This window comes from Oncorhynchus mykiss, chromosome 21 (assembly GCF_057628025.1).
Source record: "Oncorhynchus mykiss isolate SJ-2025 chromosome 21, ASM5762802v1, whole genome shotgun sequence".
In the NCBI taxonomy this organism is placed as follows: Eukaryota; Metazoa; Chordata; class Actinopteri; order Salmoniformes; family Salmonidae; genus Oncorhynchus; species Oncorhynchus mykiss.
In genome coordinates, this window is record NC_143042.1 from 36,344,555 (window position 1) to 36,366,602 (window position 22,048).

The 22,048-nt window shown below is 44.1% G+C and overlaps 1 protein-coding gene across 12 annotated transcripts in view; it reads left to right on the plus strand.

Annotated features, from left to right (window-relative positions):
• Positions 1–22,048, plus strand: part of LOC110500450 (H(+)/Cl(-) exchange transporter 3) — a 63,773-nt gene that overhangs the window by 30,229 nt on the left and 11,496 nt on the right. For 9 of the 12 annotated variants that reach the window (XM_036957877.2, XM_036957873.2, XM_036957876.2 and 6 more), the window contains 8 exons: positions 17,944–18,104; positions 18,711–18,810; positions 19,045–19,232; positions 19,578–19,700; positions 20,319–20,525; positions 20,803–20,883; positions 20,997–21,545; positions 21,789–21,975. In XM_036957877.2, the coding sequence (XP_036813772.1) occupies positions 17,944–18,104; positions 18,711–18,810; positions 19,045–19,232; positions 19,578–19,700; positions 20,319–20,525; positions 20,803–20,883; positions 20,997–21,545; positions 21,789–21,975 (1,596 nt within the window). Of the gene's footprint in view, positions 1–2,190; positions 2,576–17,943; positions 18,105–18,710; positions 18,811–19,044; positions 19,233–19,577; positions 19,701–20,318; positions 20,526–20,802; positions 20,884–20,996; positions 21,546–21,788; positions 21,976–22,048 lie in introns of those variants that run through there. The other 3 variants (XM_090214547.1, XM_036957875.2, XM_036957879.2) reach the window with 1 other exon arrangement.

Genomic DNA, 22,048 nt, shown 5'->3' on the forward strand with positions numbered 1-22,048 from the left:
AGCTGGTGTAGTAGGATTCTGCATCGGTTTGTGGTGTAAAATTGACGGCTATGAATAATATAGATGAGAACTCTCTTGGGAGATAGTGTGGTCTACAGCTTATCATGAGGTATTCTACCTCAGGCGAGCAATACCTCGAGACTTCTTTGATATTAGACATCGCGCATCAGCAGTTATTGACAAATAGACACACACCCCTGCCCCTCGTCTTACCAGACTTAGCTGCCCTTTCCTGCCGATGCACCGAGAAGCCAGCCAGATCTATATTATCCGTGTCGTCATTCAGCCACGTCTCGGTGAAACATAAGATATTGCAGTTTTTAATATCCCATTGGTAGGATAGGCTAGGTTTATTAAGACTATGAATTAAAGTTTAGGTCGAAAGAAACATTTGAGATGACAGACAGTGACACATGGACAAACAGTGACACATTCAATACTGCCTTGCACATTCTTGCCTGCATCTAACTTATCTAGAGAATAATCATTAGTCAAACAGTTGCAAATGAGAGTTTCTATTGGACAAATTCAGGTATTTTTAACCCCGTTTCGTTTGGTTCTGTTTAAGAAAATTTTTTCAACAGAGTCGGCGGATTGAATACACCCCTGATCAACATAAACACAGTTCACTTTCATAGCAGCCACGTTGTATTCCTTCTTTCATCTATGCACTATTCTCTTCTCACCTTTTCCCTTTGTTTGTGGATTTCAATGAACAACACATCAGCTGTATGTGACAAGGTGAAAAAAACTTCCCAAACCATGTCATAACCGCTACACACAGCCTACATCGTTGTCCCCATATTAGCTAAAGTAACTTCCTAGTCAACATAGCTAATAGAACTAATGCGTTAGTTAATCATGCAGTAACATTACAGTGTATAGTCAAGTACACCGGCAGTTACACCAGTGGGACCCGGGGCAGTAAATTAATAAAAACCTAAATCTTACCTAGACTTGGAAGGGTTACAGTGTTGTGTTGGATAGTCATAGCCAGCTAGCTAACATAGCATCACTCTGTTTGAGTAACTAAACTAAACTGCATTTTGCTAGTTATGTAAGTAAGTGAAAGTGAGAAAAAAATGACAATCTCTCTCTCTTGCTTCTCCTTCATTTTTGAAAAACTGTGTTTAACAATTGTCCTTCTCTTTTTGAGTCAACTACTCATCACATTTTATGCACTGCAGTGCTAGCTAGCTGTAGCTTATGCATCCAGAATTAGATTAATTCTCTGATCCTTTGATTGGGTGGACAACATGTTGCAAGAGCTCTGATAGTTTGGAGGACATCCTCTGGAAGTTGCCATAATTAATTGGCATAATTACTGTGCAAGTCTATGGAACGGGGTGAGAACCAAGAGCCTCCTAGGTTTTGTATGTAAATCAATGTACCAAGAGGAGGACGGAAGCTAGCTGTCCTCCGGCTACACCATGGTGCTACCCTCCAGAGTGCTGTTGAGACTACTGTAGACGTTCATTGCAAAACAGTGTGTTTTAATCAATTATTTGGTGACATGAATATATTTAGTATAGTTTTATCTAAAAAGGACAATTTTTTCAATGTTTTACCATTTGTATTTTTATGAGGAGCTTCCACTCGTGCTACATGATACATAGCTATGAACCCTCAGATGAAATCTCACAAATGGTTTCATATCCTGTCTGGGAGAGAGAAAGAGGGAGAAAGTGTTTGTGGAAAGAGAAAGAAGAGAGAGTCAGTCTCAGTACTGGTTTCACTGACATGTTTATGGTGGTTGCTAATGCCATGTTCTGGCTTTTTCTCTCTCCCCTGCTGTGGCTTTTGCTTTCACAACATTTGATTTTAGTAGTACTTCAGTGTGGTGTATGTCTGTACAAACGCTGTTCTTTTTCTATGCTAGATTGGGTTTTCCTCAACTCATTTGTTGATGATTGTGCACTAACACCTATATTAATTAGTTATGCATGGTAAGCAGCAAATTAATAGAATCATTGACTGTATAGCGTTCAATACAGATCAATATTGGCGTAGCACTACAGTACTGCTATGCTACTGTATACCACAGCCTTTTATTCTTCGTTCATGAATACATATTAGGCCGAGTACTAATATTATGCATCAGACCGACCGGCACACCTTTCAACAGGCTCTGCCAGCCTGGCCTGATCACTCTGCATTCTTACGCATTATCGCTCCTCCCTCTGCCCCCCCAATCGTCTCCCCTAGCAACCAACCAACCAGGCTTGCTATTCGTCATGCGATGACATCACCGGCTCCTTAGCAGTCAGCTGCTGCAGTGGAGAGGGAGGGGTAGAGAGCGAGAAAGAGAGGGAATTAGGGAGGGAGGAGAAAAGACAGAGGGAGCTCAGCTTGTCTCACACACAGCAAGTCTCTCCGAGGCTGTTCGAAACACGGAGGCTGCTCCCGGATAAGCAGTTAGGCTAGCGACGAGGAGCTAACACTTGGTGAGACAGCTAAATTAGTTTAGCGACCGACTGTCAGTCAACCATGGATGATATCTCAACCGAGGCCGACCCCTATCTACCCTACGACGGGGGAGGGGATACCATCGCACTGCAGGAGCTGCCTAAAAGAGGTACGCCATGATCCCCCTCCCCTTCCTTTGAATGGAGTTTGTAGGTTCGGTCTGTTTGTCCATCTGGCTACAGTTACAGTCATGGCGCTGGATAATCTAATGCTGTAGCGCCCTACTGTTGTTATAATAGATTAAAATGGTGTGTAGTTGATGACTTAGTCAGACGGGAGGACTGTCATGGTGAACGTGTTATCTAGCTAGCTGCCATTCTGCGACCATTCACCTGCTCGTCGATGATTAACCTTGACACCCACAATCAATGTGTCTGTCTCTCTCTCTGTGTGTGTGTGTGTCATATCTGCGTGGTGAATTAGCAGGGTGTGTATTCTCCGGGTTTAGCTGAGCTCGTAGAATCAATAAATGGCCGAGGAGGAGCAATGTGTACTGCCTCCATCTTTATTCTCTTAGAATAAGCTGTTTGATGTGTGTGTGCGCGCGTGTGCGTAGGAACACCTCTACAACAGCTTCCAGATGTTACTCAGCGTGGTGCTGATCCATTTAACATGCAACAGTGTTTCAGTGACAGGGAGGAGGACCTGTTGGGTTGATCTGTGTTGTTCTCTGCCAGATCTCACCAGTCAGTACACCTCCTTCTGCACTGTCACGCACGCACACACACTTAACATCTATAAAAGCATCTGCTATCCTTCTCATTGCCTCTACAAAACCTATACATTTTCAACAGGATTCAATTATTTATTCAGTGTTATGTGGCTACATCCTGGGTCATTCTTTCACAGTTAGCTAATATGTTGTGTAATCGTCCCTAAGGCCTAAGGTATTCATGGCCCCGCACTGAATAATATGCTTTCCTTTAACATAACCTACCACGTCACATGGTTGACTGATTTGATTCGGCTCTAAAGAGAAGAAAACGAGCAAACATCAGTCCTATTCCATCCACTTTCAGTTTGCGGTTGAGCTCCTTCATGTGTGTACATTTCCCTCTCTTTCTTATCTTTATTTTTTTTCTTCCGAATGGATTTGGAAGTTTGGTTATGTCTGTCCTTCTGGCTACAGTTACAGTCATGGCACTGGATAACCCGAATGCTGTAGCTCCCTGCTGTTGTTATAATAGACTAAAATGGTGTGGAGCTTATGACTTAGGTCAGACGGGAGGACTGTCATGGTGAACGTGTGTTCGTGGACGACAATGTTATCTAGCTGGCTGCCATTCTGCGACCATTCACCTGCTCGTGGATGATTAACCTTGGCACCCACTATCAGTGTGTGTGTGTGTCTTATCTGCATGGTGAATTAGCAGGGTGTGTATTCTCTGGGTTTAACTGAGCTCGTAGAATCAATAAATGGCAGAGGAGGAGCAATGTGTACTGCCTCCATCTTTATTTTCTTAGAATAAGCTGTTAAGTGTGTGTGTAGGAACACCACTATAACAGCTTCCAGATGTTACTCAGCGTGGTGCTGATCCATTTAACATGCAACAGTGTTTCGGTGACAGGGAGGAGGACCTGTTGGACAGATCGGTAGTGATGTTTCACTAGTCCATACATCTCATTCTGCACAGTCACACATGCATATGAACACACAAACTATAACATCTATAAAGCATCTGCTATCCTCATTACCTGTACAAAACCTATACATTTTCAACAGGATTCAGTGTAATGTGGCTATATCCTGGGTCCTTCTTTCACATTTAGCTAATATGTTGTGTAATCGTCCCTAAGGCCTAAGCTATTCATGGCCCCAGCACTGAATAATATGCTTTCCTTTAGCATAACCTAGCACGTCACATGGTTGACTGATTTGATTCAGCTAAAAAGACAAGAAAACGTTCTAACATCACCTATTCCATCCACTTTCAGTTTACGTTTGAGTTTCTTAGTGTGTGTGTGTGTGTGTGTGTGTGTGTGTGTGTGTGTGTATGTTAGTTAGGGTACATCCCTGTCTGTAAATCTGAGATAATTGTGTGTGTGTGTGTGTGTGTGTGTGTGTGTGTGTGTGTGTGTGTGTGTGTGTGTGTGTGTGTGTGCGCGCGCGCATATTCCTCTTGTTAGATTCCCATGTTAAATGACCAGACACAAAAGACACTGCCAAAAGGATCCCCTCTCTCTCTCCTCTCGTGCTTGCTCGCTCTCTCTGCTCTCCTCTCGCTCTCTCTGCTCTCCTCTCGCTCTCCTCTCACTCGCTCTCTCTGCTCTCCTCTCGCTCGCTCTCTCTGCTCTCCTCTCGCTCGCTCTCTCTGCTCTCCTCTCGCTCGCTCTCTCTGCTCTCCTCTCGCTCGCTCTCTCTGCTCTGCTCTCGCTCGCTCTCTTTGCTCTCCTCTCGTTCTCTCCTCTCGTTCTCTGCTCTCACCCTCTCCTCTCGCCCTAATCTTGCTCTCCCTCTCCTCTTGCTCGCCCTCTCCGCTCGCTCGCCCTCTCTTCTCGCTCTCTCTCTCGCCCTCTCCTCTCTTGCTCTCTCTCCTCTCGCTCGCTCTCTTCTGTTGTATTGTGTAATCTGTGGTCAATACATTTAATCAAATAAAAATATGGTTATAAAAAAGAATGGCTAATAAATATAAATACACTATGTATTACAGTCAGTTATATACAATGTAAATACTTCAGGAATTAATGGTCATGGGATGGCAATCATATACATATCTGGCAGAAATATTTACGGTTTCTCCCTCACCCAGAATAATTCTCAGCTTTATGTTATTTTTAAATGCACAGAATTTGGGAATTGATTGAGATATTGTCTTGAAAAAAATATTCTGTTATTTGGGAGTATTTCTCACAGTAGAGGAAAATTGCATCTCTGTCTCCACTTCCTCTGTTGTGCAGTGACCACACAGATGCTCCTCTTTGAGTAGCCATCTCTTTTTGTCTCTCCCTGTTTCTATAGCCAATTGGTGGTCGCTGTATTTGTTCAGGATCTGTCTCTGTTTTGTATCCCTGACAGAATAGAGAGATTCTGCCAATTTGTATTCTCTGTTGAGGGCCAAATAGCAATTTAGTTTGTTCAGAGTTTTAATTTTTATATGAGGATTTAATTTCTGTAACAATGTAATTGATGTCCCTGTGTGTTTTGGATAATAAGGTTGTTTAGTGTTTTTAACAGCTGACGGGAATCTTTTCAGGGTTCAGCTCTTGGATTTCCAGTGCTTTGAATTCTAAGAATGTTTTGGGGCATAATTTCAAATGATGTCAAAAAGTTTGTTATTTTCTTTATATTTACAATTAAAGGGAATCGTCCAAGTTCCGCTCTGCATGCATTATTTGGTACTTTCTTTTGGATATTTAGGATAATTCTACGGAATTCTGTATATAGATTTTCTCCCAATGCTTATAATCGTAATTATAGGTTGTAGTGCATTCACTGCCAGACCAAATCCACCAGAGACACAATTATTTTTTTTGTCCCAGGTAGTTGTACCATGTTCAGCCATGGTATTTCCTAATTTGAAGGAGTGTCGACTGCTCTGACTCTTGGCATTTTTTCCCCCTTTATCTCTCTTCTCTCGCTCTCTCTCTACTCTCTCGCTATTCTCTCTCTGCACTCTCTATATGCTCTCTCTGCTCTCTCACTTTTCTCTCTCCCTCTCAACCTGCCTTTCGGCCACATGATATTCCCTTAGCAGCACCGGTGCAGGCCAGGGTTAGTGTTGGCTTACTGGTCTCCAGCCCCAGTCAGTCCTGTTGCTAAGCTCAAGCGCCTTGATCTGATTTACAGGACTGTAGTGCTGGAGTAGCCTGATACTGCATTAATGCACAGGAAGCTCCTGTGTGTACTAAGCCCTCGCACTGAATGGTCACACTTTATCGGCATGTGGTACCTGAACACACAAGGTGTGTGCGCATGTGTGTGTTGTGAACTCGTTGATCCATGTCGTGGTTGAATCAGTCCCTGCAGGCTTCTGTTTCCACAGTGTCATCATTCAGCTGGATGCTGTGTGTCAGCCTACTGTGTGACAATCTACAGTAAAACCATCCACTCCTCCACATAATGAAGCAATTGATATACATTATGTGTCTGTCTGTGTCTATAATTTTACCATCAAGAGGAGCAACCTGTTATTACGGTCCCAAAAAACAATTCACTGTCCGCCTCTATCTAATTCAGACCTCACCCTCACCCACACTACGCACCTACCTGGCTACCCCAGTACCAGCTCTACGCACTGTGGCTAGAAACCCCACCTCCACATAGAGTCCAGTCATCATTTCTGACTCATCATCAAATCAAATTTTATTAGTCACATGTGCCGAATACAACCTTAGAGTGAAATGCTTACTTACGAGCCCCTAACCGACAGTGCAGTTTCAACAAATACGGAGAAGAATAAGAGAAAAGTAACAAGTAATTAAAGAGGAGCAGTAAAACATAACAATAAATACAGGGGGGGTGCCGGTACAGAGTCAATGTGTGGGGGCACTGGTTAGTTGAGGTAGCATGTACATGTAGGTAGAGTGAATGAAAGTGACTATGCATAGATGATAATAGAGAGTGGCAGTGGTGTGGAGGGGAGTGAATAGTCTGCATTTGACTAGATGTTCAAGAGTTTTATGGCTTGGGGGTAGAAGCTGTTTAGAAGCCTCTTGGACATAGACTTGGTGCTCCAGTACCGCTTGACGTGTGGTAGCAGAGAGAAGTCTCTGACTAGGGTGGCTGGAGTCTTTGACAATTTTCAGGGCCTTCTTCTGACACCGCCTGGTATCGAGGTCCTGGATGGCAGGAAGCTTGGCCCCAGTGATGTACTTACTGGGCCGTTCGCAATAGAGGTCGACCGATTAATCGGAATGATCGATTTAATTAGGGCAGATTTAAAGTTTTCATAACAATCGGAAATCTGTATTTTTTTTTTTAGACCTTTATTTAACCTTTTATTTAACTAGGCAAGTCAGTTAAGAACACATTCTTATTTTCAATGACGGGCTAGGAACGGTGGGTTAACTGCCTTGTTCAGGTGCAAAACGACAGATTTTTACCTTGTCGGGGGATTCAATCTTGCAACCTTACAGTTAACTAGTCCAACGATCTAACCACCTGCTTTACATTGCACTCCACGAGGAACCTGCCTGTTATACGAATGCAGTAAGAAGCCAAGGTAAGTTGCTAGCTAGCATTAAACTTATCTTATAAAAAAACAATCAATCAATCAATCAATCATAGTCACTAGTTAACTACACATGGTTGATGATATTACTAGTTTATCTAGCGTGTCCTGCGCTGCATATAATCGATTCGGTGCGTATTTGCGAAAAAAGACTGTCATTGCTCCAATGTGTACCTAACCATAAACATCAATGCCTTTCTTAAAATCAATACACAAGTATTTATTTTTAAACCTGCATATTTAGTTAATATTGCCCGCTAAAATGACTCTGTGTGAAGACTGTGTGAAGACTATTTCTTCCTAACAAAGACAGCCAACTTCGCCAAACGGGGGATGATTTAACATTTGCGAAAAAAGCACAATCGTTGCATTACTGTACCTAACCATAAACATCAATGCCTTTCTTAAAATCAATACACAGAAGTATATATTTTTTAAACCTGCATATTTAGCTAAAATAAATCCAGGTTAGCAGGTGAAATTGTCACTTATCTTGCGTTCATTGCACGCAGAGTCAGTGTATATGCAACAGTTTGGGCCGCCTAATTTGCCAGAATTTTACTTAATTATGACATAACATTGAAGGTTGTACAACGTAACAGGAATATTTAGACATGGATGCCACCCGTTAGATAAAATACGGAACGGTTCCGTATTTCACTGAAAGAATAAACGTTTTGTTTTTGAGATGATAGTTTCCGGATTCGACTATATTAATGACCTAAGGCTCGTATTTCTGTGTGTTATTATGTTGTAACTAAGTCTATGATTTGATAGAGCAGTCTGACTGAGCGATGGTAGGCACCAGCAGGCTCGCAAACAGTCATTCAAACAGCACTTTCGTGCGTTTGACAGCAGCTCTTCGCAACGCTTCAAGCATTGAGCTGTTTATGACTTCAAGCCTATCAACTCCCGAGATTAGGCTGGTGTAACCGATGTAAAGTGGCTAGCTAGTTAGCGGGGTGCGCGCTAATAGCGTTTCAAACGTCACTCGCTCTGAGACTTGGAGTGGTTTTTTCCCCTTGCTCCGCATGGGTAACGCTGCTTCGAGGGTGGCTGTTGTCGATGTGTTGCTGGTTTGAGCCAAGGTAGGGGCGAGGAGAGGGACGGAAGCTATACTGTTACACTGGCAATACTAAAGTGCCTATAAGAACATCCAATAGTCAAAGATATATGAAATACAAATCGTATAGAGAAATAGTCCTATAATTCCTATATAACCTAAAACTTCTTACTTGGGAATATTGAAGACTCGTGAAAAGGAACCACCAGATTTCATATGTTCTCATGTTCTGAGCAAGGAACTTCATCGTAAAAAAGCTAACATGGCACATATTGCATATTTTACTTTCTTCTCCAACACTTTTTTTTTTTGCATTATTTAAACCAAATTGAACATGTTTCATTATTTATTTGAGGCTAAATTGAATTTATTAATGTATTATATTAAGTTAAAATAAGTGTTCATTCAGTATTGTTGTAATTGTCATTATTACAAATAAATGTAAAAAATAAAATAAAATCGTCTGGTTAAACGGTATCGGCTTTTTATGGTCCTCCAATAATCGTATCGGTATCGGCGTTGAAAAATCATAATTGGTCAACCACTAGTTCGCACTACCCCTTGAAGTACCTTGCGGTCAGAGACCGAGCAGTTGCCATACCAGGCAGTGATGCAACCATGCTCTCGATGGTGCAGTTGTAGAACCTTTTTGAGGATCTGAGGACCCATGCCAAATCTTTTCAGTCTCCTGAGGGGGAATAGGTTTTGTCGTGCCCGCTTCACGACTGTCATGGTGTGCTTGGACCATTTTAGTTTGCTGGTGATGTGGACACCAAGGAACTTGAAGTTCTCAACCTGCTCCACTGCAGCCCTGTCGATAAGAATGTGGGCGTGCTCGGTCCTCTCCTCCTCCTTCCCCGGATTCCCCCTCCTCCGCCTCCGCTGCCTCCTCCTCTCCCCCTGCCAGCACAGACTGGGTCACTCACAAATCAGGTTGGTTGGACGGTTACAATATCGAACTGGCTGACTGCTTCTTGCTGGGTGAGACTGTGGTTGTGTCCCAAATGGCACCCTATTCCCTACAACAGTGCACTACTTTTGACAAGAGCCCTGTCACAAATGGTGCAGTATATAGGGAAGTACGGTGCCATTTGGGATACAACCACAGTCTCACCTAACCAGAAGCGAAAAAAGCACAACTGGCAGTCAGCCAGTTCGATGTTGTCACCTTCCAACCAACCTGATTTGTGAGTTGCGTTTGGGGCTGCGTTTTTAGCTGACTCTACAAGAACTTCCTCAGGAAGGGAAACACTGCCAGATGAAAGCCATTCACCTACTGTAGCTCTCCCTGCTCAATGGGAGCCTGCCTAGACCTACTTCTCTCCTACACGTATAGGTCCACATCAAAGGACTTGATATAGCCCAATGCTTTCATATTTCAAAGGCTTGGCTCGGGCCTTTTGAAACAAGGCTTTAAAGCATGGAACACCGAGAATCTCATCGCTGATAGTCTGCCGATATGTACTTATCACAGTGGGGAGGCCGTTCCTTCTCTTGCTAGAACAAAAGCGGTACCTGCTGCGTGCCAACCCGGTAGTGACGAACCTACCGATTTGTACTTGTGGAATTGCAATGCCTATCAGTGGCCAACATCTTGACTATGAGCCAATCAGCGAGCAGGAACCAACACATTTTTGTTGTTGAAAAGAGGGCATTTTCTCTGTACAAGTCAGTCACACTTCATATGCAATGTAAGCTATGCGACGTTAGCTAGATACTTGCACAGACGCAACGCACACAACAGTAAATACTTCCTCCAAGCTAGCTAACAACTAATTAAATCACAATGAATTAGCTAGTGTCCATGAAACAGCTGCTGAGCTACTGGCAGCTACTGAGTTAGTGCAGTGACCAAGATAGCCATGTTGTGCTAGCTAGGTAATGTGCTAACATTAGCTAAATTGCTAAACATTTGGCTATGGGCTGGCACAGGCAGTATGGGATTATGAATAATTAATTAAATAGTTTCTTCTAGACTTGAGCGGTATCCTGATTTTCATATTGTCATACCGTACAGTATAGCACACAAGTTGGCTTTAAATATGAAGAGAAAAGCCCATTGGGCCTCTATTACCAGAATGCTAACAAACTAATAGTGAAATCACATAGACGCTGTTAACTAAATGCTAACGAGCGAAAACTAAACTCATTTCAAGACAGGCAAATCCAGCTCATAAAGTTAAACAAGCATAGCTAGCAGTTACCGAATGTCATTTTCTGTGAGTGTGAACATTTACAAGCGAAAGTGAACAAGATAAATTGTGCAAATGAACAAAGTTGTGAAGCATGTTTTTCTGAAGGAAGAGCACGAATCGATTCTGGGAACTCATTCAGAGTTCTTTGACTTCTGGCAGAAAGCCATTATAAGATCCACTGCATGACCAAAAGTATGTAGACACCTGCTCGTCGAACATCTCATTCCAAAATCATGAGCATTGATAGGGAGTTGATCCCCCTTTGCTTCTATAACAGCCTCCACTCTTCTGGGATGATGTTGGAACATTGCTGTGGAGACTTGCTTCCATTCAGCCACGAGAGCATTAGTGAGGTCGGTCACTGATGTTGGGCGATTAGGCCCGGCTCGCAGTCGCCGTTCCGATTCATCCCAATGGTGTTTGATGGGGTTGAGGTCAGGGCTCTGTGCAGGCCAGTCAAGTTATTTCACACCAATCTCGACAAACCATTTCTGTATGGACCTCGCTTTGTGCACGGGCGCATTGTCATGCTGAAACAGGAAAGGGCCTTCCCCAAACTGTTGCCACAAAGTTGGAAGCACAGAATCGTCTAGAATGTATGCTGTAGCGTTAAGATTTCCCTTCACTGGAACTAAGGGGCCAAGCCCGAACTATGAATCTCAGCCCCAGACCATTATTCCTCCTCCACCAAACTTTACAGTTGGCGCTATGCATTCGGGCAGGTAGTGTTTTCCTGGCATCTGCCAACCCCAGATTCGTCCATCGGCCTGCCAGATGGTGAAGCATGATTAATCACTCCAGAGAACGCGTTTCCACTGCTACAGAGTCCAATGGCGGCAAGCTTTACACCACTCCAGCCAACGCTTGGCGTTGCGTGTGGTGATCTTAGGCTTGTGTGGGGTTGCTCGGCCATGGAAACCTGTTTTAATGAAGCTCCCGACTAACAGTTCTTGTGCTGACGTTGCTTCCAGAGGCAGTTTGGAACTCGGTAGTGAGGGATGCAAAGGTGGCATCCTATGACGGTGCCACGTTGAAAGTGAGTATGGCAATTCTACTGCCAATGTCTATGGAGATCGCGTGGCTCTGTGCTTGATTTTATACACCTGTCAGCAACGGGTGTGGCTGAAATGGTCAAATCCACTAATTTGAAGGCGTGTCCACATGCTTTTGCCTATATATAGTGTGTCTGATGGTAACCATTTAGTAATGAATTTCATGAAGTGTAACTTCACCTCATGTGCGTGTTGCACAACAGAGACTTGTCGATTAGATATAGATCGCTATGGACTCATCAGCTCGCTTTGTCCCTTTGTGCTATTTGCAAACAAACACTTGACTGGCTCAACTGTTCTGGGGAACTACGGTAAGCTTAATATTTGAAAATAATGTGACAGGTGAAATGAAGAACGCAATCTGCTTTATCTCCTAAGGTATTGCACAAGTTGACTGCAGGTAATAACTCAAAGTAGCTACAAATATTCAAATGTATTGAAAAACTTAAAAGAAATAGCTTTGACAGTATTGAAAACCCATCCTGTGGCTTTTTTCAAATACCCCGGTATATGGTATTCCGCTTAAGCCTACTTTCTTCATCTTGCTAGATAGTTATCTAGCTGTGGCCATCTGGTTAGTATCGACAAGGGTTTTCACAAAATAACAACATTAGCACAGATCGCTTGGAATCTAGACCATAAGAAATATGCACTGATATGCATTGCCAAACAACGCTACTGCCACCATCTGGTTTGGAGTATTTTAACAAGGCTGAGTGGCTGATGACTTCCAAGGTCTTTTCTGTGTGAACATGAGAGACTGCCGACACTATTCAGAGGTACTAAGTACTGTCGGCAGGCAAACATTTGACAATCCTACCGGTGTCTGAGTTTTAACCGGTACGGAGGTGTCTTAAGATTCCTCACAAATTTTTCTACCCCTGTGTAGGGAAAATAAAAATTGGTTAGGCTTATGTCTATATTGAAGTCAGAGGTTTACATACACATTAGCCAAATACATTTAAACTCAGTTTTTCACAATTCCTGACATTTAATCATAGTAAAATTCCCTGTGTTAGGTCAGTTAGGATCACCACTTTATTTTAAGAATGTGAAATGTCAGAATAATAGTAGAGTGATTTATTTCAGCTTTTATTTCTTTCATCACATTCCCAGTGGGTCAGAAGTTTATTATACACTCAATTAGTATTTGGTAGCATTGCCTTTAAATTATTTAACTTGGGTCAAACGTTTCAGGTAGCCTTCCACAAGCTTCCCACAATAAGTTGGGGGAATTTTGGCCCATTCCTCCTGACAGAGCTGGTGTAACTGAGTCAGGTTTGTAGGCCTCCTTGCTCGCACACGCTTTTTCAGTTCTGCCCACAAATTTTCTATAGAATTGAGGTCAGGGCTTTGTGATGGCCACTCCAATACCTTGACTTTGTTGTCCTCAAGCCATTTTGCCACAACTTTGGAAGTATGCTTGGGGTCATTGTCCATTTGGAAGATCCATTTGCGACCAAGCTTAAACTTCCTGACTGATGTCTTGAGACGTTGCTTCAATATATCTACATAATTTTCCTTCCTCATGAAGCCATCTATTTTGTGAAGTGCACCAGTCCCTCCTGCAGCAAAGCACCCCCCACAACATGATGCTGCCACCCCCGTGCTTCAGTTGGGATGTTGTTCTTCGGCTTGCAAGCCGCCCCCTTTTTCCTCCAAACATAACGATGGTCATTATGGCCAAACAGTTCTATTTTTGTTCCATCAGACCAGAGGACATTTCTCCAAAAAGTACGATCTTTGTCCCCATGTGCAGTTGCAAACCGTAGTCTGGCTTTTTCATGGCGGTTTTGGAGCAGTGGCTTCTTCCTTGCTGAGCAGCCTTTCAGGTTATGTCGATATAGGTCTCGTTTTACTGTGGATATAGATACTTTTGTACCCGTTTCCTCCAGCATCTTCACAAGGTCCTTTGCTGTTGTTCTGGGATTGATTTGCACTTTTCGCACCAAAGTACTTTTATCTCTAGGAGACAGAACGCGTCTCCTTCCTGAGCGGTATGACGGCTGTATGGTCCCATGGTGTTTATACTTGCGTACTATTGTTTGTACAGAAGAACATGGTACCTTCAGGCGTTTGGAAATTGCTCCCAAGTATGAACCAGATTTGTGGAGGTCTAACCATTTTTTTCTGAGGTCTTGGCTGATTTCTTTTGATTTTCCCATGATGTCAAGCAAAGAGGCACTGAGTTTGAAGGTAGGCCTTGAAATACATCCACAGGTACACCTCCAATTGACTCAAATTATGTCAATTAGTCTATCAGAAACTTCTAAAGCCTTGACATCATTTTCTGGAATTTCCAAGCTGTTTAAAGGCACAGTCAACTTAGTGTATGTAAACTTCTAACCCACTGGAATTGTGATACAGTGAAATAATCTGTCTGTAAACATTTGTTTGAAAAATGACTTGTGTCATGCACAAAGTAGATGTCCTAACCGACTTGCCAAAACTATAGTTTGTTAACAAGAAATTTGTGGAGTAAACTTCCGACTTCAACGGTTACCTGCTAGCCTATTAGTTCACTCACGTGTTTGCTCATCTCTGTGTCCTCCCTTCCCCCTAGAGCCACATCAGATGTGACTAATCATAACCCAGTGTTTGAGCTTTGATCACGTTCCCACTTCCCACCGATCATACCAGGTAAAATCAGTCCCAGGTTTCTGGTATTTCATGTTAGCTTAGCAGTTAGCACCTTGTCTCCTAGCATTTGTAATGATATCCTTAGTTGGCGTAGCAGTTAGCACCAACTGGCTCTCCTAGGTATTGTTATAGGCTAACCCTAGGCTTCATTAAAAACAGCTTAATTGCATCCTGTCATTCTGCCAATTGTGCCAAGCCACACACTGTTAGCCCCTGGATAACATGGTCATAACATGGTTGTGTGAAACAGTCCTTGTGGGTAGATGCCATCCTCACTAACAGACCCCAGCACGATATCACACATTGCTGGAAAGTTCAGCAAATACACACAAGTGGTGTGTCCCTGACCGCATGCCAAATGGAGAACGGTTATGAGGGTCACCAAACCATGGATCATCATCATAACTGACAGCGGAGAGGAAACATTGACAGTTTAGATTTAATTTCCTGCAATTTTAAACATTTTGACATGAGGCATAGAGAAAATGTTGCCGTTTTAAAAGCGGAGAGAAGATTATTAAATTGTATAACTCATTTCATGCAATTCTAACTCATTTTGCCATGGGGTGGAGAGAGACATTTCCAGTTTTCCAGCTAATTTCCTGTAATTCTACACATTTTGCCATGGGGTGGAGAGAGACATTTCCAGTTTTCCAGCTAATTTCCTGTAATTCTACACATTTTGCCATAGGGTGGAGAGAGACATTTCCAGTTTTCCAGCTAATTTCCTGTAATTCTACAAATTTTGCCATGGGGTGGAGAGAGACATTTCCAGTTTTCCAGCTAATTTCCTGTAATTCTACACATTTTGCCATAGGGTGGAGAGAGACATTTCCAGTTTTCCAGCTAATTTCCTGTAATTCTACACATTTTGCCATAGGGTGGAGAGAGACATTTCCAGTTTTCCAGCTAATTTCCTGTAATTCTACACATTTTGCCATAGGGTGGAGAGAGACATTTCCAGTTTTCCAGCTAATTTCCTGTAATTCTACACATTTTGCCATAGGGTGGAGAGAAATGTTTGCATTTCTCTTTCTCAGGCAAAATATCGCCCTGGAAAAATACACAATACACTGTACTGTGTATCAGTGAGCAGAATAGAAGAATTTGCACAACAAAGAATGGCTCTAATTTCATGCATGCCCCCCAATTATTTACCACATACTTGAGACAAAAGCCTTCTTTTTTACTTTGTTTTTGGACACAATAGTGACTTTGTTTTTTCTTGGATGAACTCCCACACCCTTGTACAGTTGTCAGAGTTTCATTACATGAGATTTCCCTCTTTTTTCCCCCCCTTTTTTTGGCAGAGTTGTGTGGAAAGATTACATGAATGTAGACCTGTCTCTGTGTAATTCCTGTCACTCTGAGAATACTGTGAAGCAATGTTCGATAAAGCACATACTTTTTAAAGACCCATCTTCTTGACGACTGTGTGCTGTTTTTCAGTGCTACGTCGCTGACCATGTATTTTAACGGTGTCATTGTTTATTTCCCTCACATCACATCCACAGCAGAGATGACCTTTTTCAAAATGGCGGTTGGCTGCCCATTTGAGTTAGTGCTGTAGCGGATGAAAGGAGATGGAGCAGGGGTGGCCTAAGGGCTCTTCTCAATCTCTGCTTCTGTCTGTCTGTGACGTGTGCGCGAGTCAGCCAGCTAGTAGAAGCTATTTAACTGTCTCTTTTAGATGCTGTGTGGCGCTGCTTCTAACCAGCACAGCCTGACCTGACTGGATTTCGGACATCGGGCAATGATCGTTCTTGATTATCGTTACGATCTGAATGAATTAATGTAATCATGAAATGTGTTTTTTTTTTTTTTTTATATAATAAAAAAATAAAAAAACATTTGTTTTTATACATACAACTGTTTTTTCACCTATCAGTCATCTTTGGCAGTTGAAACATAGTTTGGCAATTTTTGTATTCGAATGCAATATTGTGTGCTTTTGTAAAGATCAACTGATCACGCAGGGTGACCAAAGTTGTGTGGTTCAATCCCTTATTTTGGTGAACTGGAAATCTGTTAAACATTTACTGAAAGAGCACAGTTGGCGGCAGGCTATATATACTGTGTTATACTCTAGGTGTGGCGTAGTCTACTTTATGCACAGTGTCTGACGTCTATCCGTGTAGGACCTACATCCTGTAATGCCTACATCCAAGACACACAAAAAATGGCAGACTGGTGCACTGCAGTCAGTGTTTGTAATCCTTGACCAGCGTTCACTTCACAGTCACACCACTACTGTGCCTCTGTTACCCCTGTCACAGTCTTACTACGACACAACCTGTAGTGTACACAGAACCATGTGACCGTAGGAAGACCCGCGTGTCCTTGCGCCTATTTTTATGGGGAACCGTTATCAGAGATTGTGAAACGAGTTTCGAGGAAGAGAACCTCACAGACTTGGAAGTAAACATTCTCCTTCACAGTTTAAACCAGAACGGCCCTTTTTGGAAGGACATCTTTTAGAACCTGAATGAACTACTGTTTTGAGTCTAACCTCCATGACCAGTGAGTGATTAGTTGAAAGGAACTCAAGAGACCTGGATAAGCCTCGGTTTCTACCTTCTGTGTTCAATCTGCCATCAAGTCTGAAACCACCTCCATTTGGCTCCAGAGTGCCTGGGGGTGAGGGAGTAACTGATTAGGATATCTGATTATAACAGGAGGTGTGTATGTGTGTGTGTGTGTGTGTGTACAGCAGTTAGTCTCTCTCCACCATGTCTGGCTCTGGTTTTGAGATGCAGCAGCCAACAGATGGATGGACGGAGTTTCCACCCAATGTTCATTCTCATTAGTTTTCGTAAGCCAGCGGCGTGTGCCGTGCTTCGCAGTGTCTTCCTAATGGGTCCGATAATGGAGCAGATATTTAGTGCTTCCGGGCTGACGCACACAGTGTTAAAAAAAAAGAAGAGGGAGCTGGGGTTTGGCGTAATTTGATTTAAGGGATGACTATCATGTGAGAAGAAAGGAGAAAAGACAACACCACACTGTTCAGTCCTCTGCTGGTCGGTTTCGATGTACGGTAGCAGCGTTTTGACTGCGGTTGGTCTTCGTTCAGGGGGCGGGGGGAATCATCTCTCTTGTCTGATGTGACTGCATTAGTCAAAGATTGGGAGGTTTTCTCTGACACTGTTACTGTTCCCTCTTTTTTTTTTTCACCTGGGTTTTTCAGTGCAAATTGACCGGGAAGATTGTTACATCGCTGTCTGACCCAGATGGCTTCTTCGTAGCAGGACTTGTCCCATCCAGACTCCTAGAAATTTGTCAGCGAGCTTGTACTCCACCGTTTGCCAGTCTTTCACAATAACTTTCTCACTGACTTGCGCTCGCTCTCTCTCCTGTAGGATCTAACTACGTCATGTCTAACGGGGGCGGGGTGATGAGTAGCACCACCCACCTGCTGGACTTCCTGGAGGAGCCCATCCCGGGGGTCGGCACCTATGATGACTTCCACACCATCGACTGGGTCCGGGAGAAGTGCAAGGACCGGGAACGCCACCGCAAGGTGAGGACAACATTTACATTTAAGAAACTAGGCTGCTTTAAGAAAAGAAAGGCTGCAGAACCTGTGGCTCTGATGCAATGCATTTTATAGATGGATAATATTTTAGTCATTTAGCATAACAGTGTATTCAACTAAGGTAGGTTAAACAATCACAAGGGTGTCCCCCAGGGCTCTGTGCTGGGCCCCTTAAATGGTGCCCTAGCCTAGACAGAAGTGTTCCCTACTTTCTCTGTGGTGGCTCTGTGTGCATGGCTTGTAAACACCACAAGGAAACCATTTCGTCTTTTGCTATATCTGAGTGGTTTCTAGAAATGTCATAACCTCACTCATTTGAATTTTGTCTGGATGTTTTTACATTTTTAATTGTTCTATTTTTTTTTTATACCTGCCAAACGGGAACAGTAATAGTTGCTGTCAATATGACACACTGCAGTAGCAGCACAAGTTTATGGGTAGTTAGGCCACTCATTATGAGTGGTAATAAATTATCAATATTTTGTTAATAGTTACTCTAAGAAGGGGGAGAACTGTGTGTGTGTTTCTAACCCTGCTCTGTGTGTGTGTGTGTGTGTGTGCGCGTGTGTGTGCGTGTGTGCGTGCTCGCAGATCAATGCTAAGAAGAAGGAATCAGCTTGGGAGTTTACCAAGAGCCTGTATGATGCCTGGTCTGGGTGGCTGGTGGTGACACTGACAGGGCTGGCCTCAGGTAACACACACACGCAGTCACCTGAGCTCACCTGTACTAATAGCCAGTTACGGGTAATTACAGTAAATGTAGGCTCATCATCGACAACATGTATGTTTTTCGTCTTGCTTTTGATGAAAGTCAACGTGGCACAGGCTTAAACTATCGTTTCCTTCTTCTCTTCCCTGTCCTCTTCTTCATCCTCTCTTCATCCCCTTCATCCTCTCTTCCTCCCCTTCCTCCTTGTCTAATCAGGTGCTCTGGCTGGTCTAATCGACATCGCTGCTGATTGGCTGAACGACATCAAGGAGGGGGTGTGTCTGAATGCCATGTGGTTCAACCATGAGCAATGCTGCTGGGGCTCCAACGAGACCACGTTCGCTGAGCGGGACAAGTGTCCTCAGTGGAAGAGCTGGGCGGGGCTCATCCTGGGCCAGGAAGAGGTAAGAAGGATTTCATTGACGTAGGTGTTACAGGTTTCAAATAGCTGTTATAAGCACCTTATGTGCTGTAATATAGCAACTTATCGGTGTTATAAGCTAGCGGTTACCAGAGTAGAGAGGGACAAGTCAGGCAGAGGTGAGAGAGGTATAAAGTGTCTTCACCACCGTTTAGACTGACTCCATGTTGTTATAGATGACACCAGGAGTTGATTTGGTCGTTCTATATGTGTTCTCCTGATGCAGACACATTTATGAATCTAACCTCAGAACAAATGTCCTTATACCCTGTGTCAGTGTATTAACAGTTAATAATATGCTCTTCCTCCTCCTCCTCCTCTGTCCCAGGGCCCTGGTTCCTACATCATGAACTACTTCATGTACATCTACTGGGCTTTGTCCTTCGCCTTCCTGGCTGTGTTACTGGTCAAGGTGTTCGCCCCTTACGCCTGTGGCTCCGGTATACCTGAGGTGAAGTCGTACACACGCACACGTACACATGGATGCACACACACACGCACGCACACTATATATACAGTATATATTGTGATTCAGAAAGAGCGCGAGATGAGGATTAGCCACGGGGAGCAGTTGGAAATGTTTTGTTCGTCTTGTAAATTCTTAGTCTGAAGCCGTTTGGGATATGTTTGGACATTTACCTTTTTAGTTTATTTTGTTGAATTTAAAGGGATAGTTTCTTCAACTTAGATATTTCCCTTACTTAGACATTTAATAAAAAAGGGAACTCCAGCACACCAGTGAGCTTAATGCGTCCTTAACGTTTTCAATAGACTCTACGAACACCTCCCTTCTCTCTCCCAGAGAACAAAGGACATTTACATTGGCCATGTCGCAAGTACCTCTCCTTCCTCCCAAAGTGTGCACTTGTTCACTTCCCTTCACTGAGTTGTAAGGAAATTACCAGTGGAAGAAGTATGGTGGAAACTCCCACTAGCACATGCCTCCACCAATCCAATGCTTTTAGGTTTGTGGGAAGTAGTGAACGAGGGCACACTTCAGGAGGAGGGAGATATTAATGGGAAACGCATATCTTACTACTTTCCTCCCCCCACGTCTCTGTCTCCCCAGATAAAGACCATTCTGAGTGGGTTCATCATCCGGGGTTACCTGGGGAAGTGGACCCTGCTGATCAAAACCGTGACCCTGGTGCTGGCTGTAGCGTCTGGGCTGAGCCTGGGGAAGGAGGGACCCTTGGTCCACGTGGCCTGCTGCTGCGGAAACATTTTCTCATACCTCTTCCCCAAGTACAGCAAGAACGAGGCCAAGAAGCGAGAGGTGCGTGCGATTATGTGATCTACGGTTCTGTTAGGCGCGGTCAAATACAGTACCCTGCAACTTTTATTGTCCAAGTACGTCAAAGAACGAGCCTAAGGAGAGAGCGGATATGGTTTGTGTCTGTATCTGTTGTATTACATGACCGTGTGGAGTTTTGTCTTCAGCCCTTTTCTGTGTCACCACATAGTAGGATATACGACTGTGTTTTAGGTCAATTCCTGTCGGTGTTTCCGCTGACTCGGCCTGTGTTTCTTTTGTTTTTGTCTTCTCTGCGCAGGTCCTATCTGCAGCGTCAGCGGCCGGGGTGTCCGTGGCTTTCGGTGCTCCCATAGGAGGAGTACTCTTCAGCTTGGAGGAGGTACGTTTTATACTGAGTGTGCGTGCATGTGCCTGACTGTGTGTCTGTTCATTGAATCACACTCTATAATTTCCTTGCTCCCCTGCACCTGTCTGCCCCCCCCCCCCCCCCAGGTGAGCTACTACTTCCCTCTGAAGACCCTGTGGCGCTCCTTCTTCGCTGCATTGGTGGCAGCCTTCATCCTCCGCTCCATCAACCCGTTTGGCAACAGCCGTCTGGTCCTATTCTATGTGGAGTACCACACCCCCTGGTACCTGTTTGAGCTTATCCCCTTCATCCTGCTGGGGGTGTTTGGAGGCCTCTGGGGGGCCTTCTTCATCAAGGCCAACATCGCCTGGTGCCGAAGGAGGAAGTCTACCCGCTTCGGGAAGTACCCCATCCTGGAGGTGATCTTCGTGGCGGCCATTACCGCGGTCGTGGCGTTCCCCAACCCGTACACGCGGCAGAACACCAGCGAGCTGATTAAAGAGTTGTTTACCGACTGCGGACCCTTGGAGTCGTCCCAGCTGTGCCAGTACAGGAGTCAGATGAACGGGAGCAAGGCGTTTGTGGACGCGTCTCCCAACAAGCCGGCTGGACCCGGGGTGTACGCAGCCATTTGGCAGCTGTGCCTGGCGCTCATCTTCAAGATCATCATGACCATCTTCACCTTCGGACTTAAGGTGAGGAACGGCAGGTGGGGGGCAGGTGGAGTGCTGTCTAGTTAATGTGGTTGTATTGGGGAAATTATCAGATCGTGGCCTAATGCAGATCTTCGATTGTAGTCAACACTCCCAAGTAATGCTGATCAGGTTTGGGGTTGAAAGGCATTGAGCAGAATTGGGATTTTAGTTCAGGATATTTTTCAACGGGAAATGTTCAGAAATAGCTGGAGTGGTTCTTTGAGCTGTGGTTCCTATCCCCAGGTTCCTGCTGGCCTGTTCATCCCCAGTATGGCCATCGGGGCGATCGCCGGGCGTATCGTTGGCATCGCCGTGGAGCAGCTGGCGTACTACCACCACGACTGGTTAGTGTTCAGGGAGTGGTGCGAGGTAGGCACCGACTGCATCACCCCGGGACTCTATGCCATGGTGGGGGCCGCCGCATGTCTGGGTGAGTTAAAAAATCCACGTTTATCGGTCGCATACAAAGATCTGCAGATTTTATTGCAGGTGCAGCGAAATCC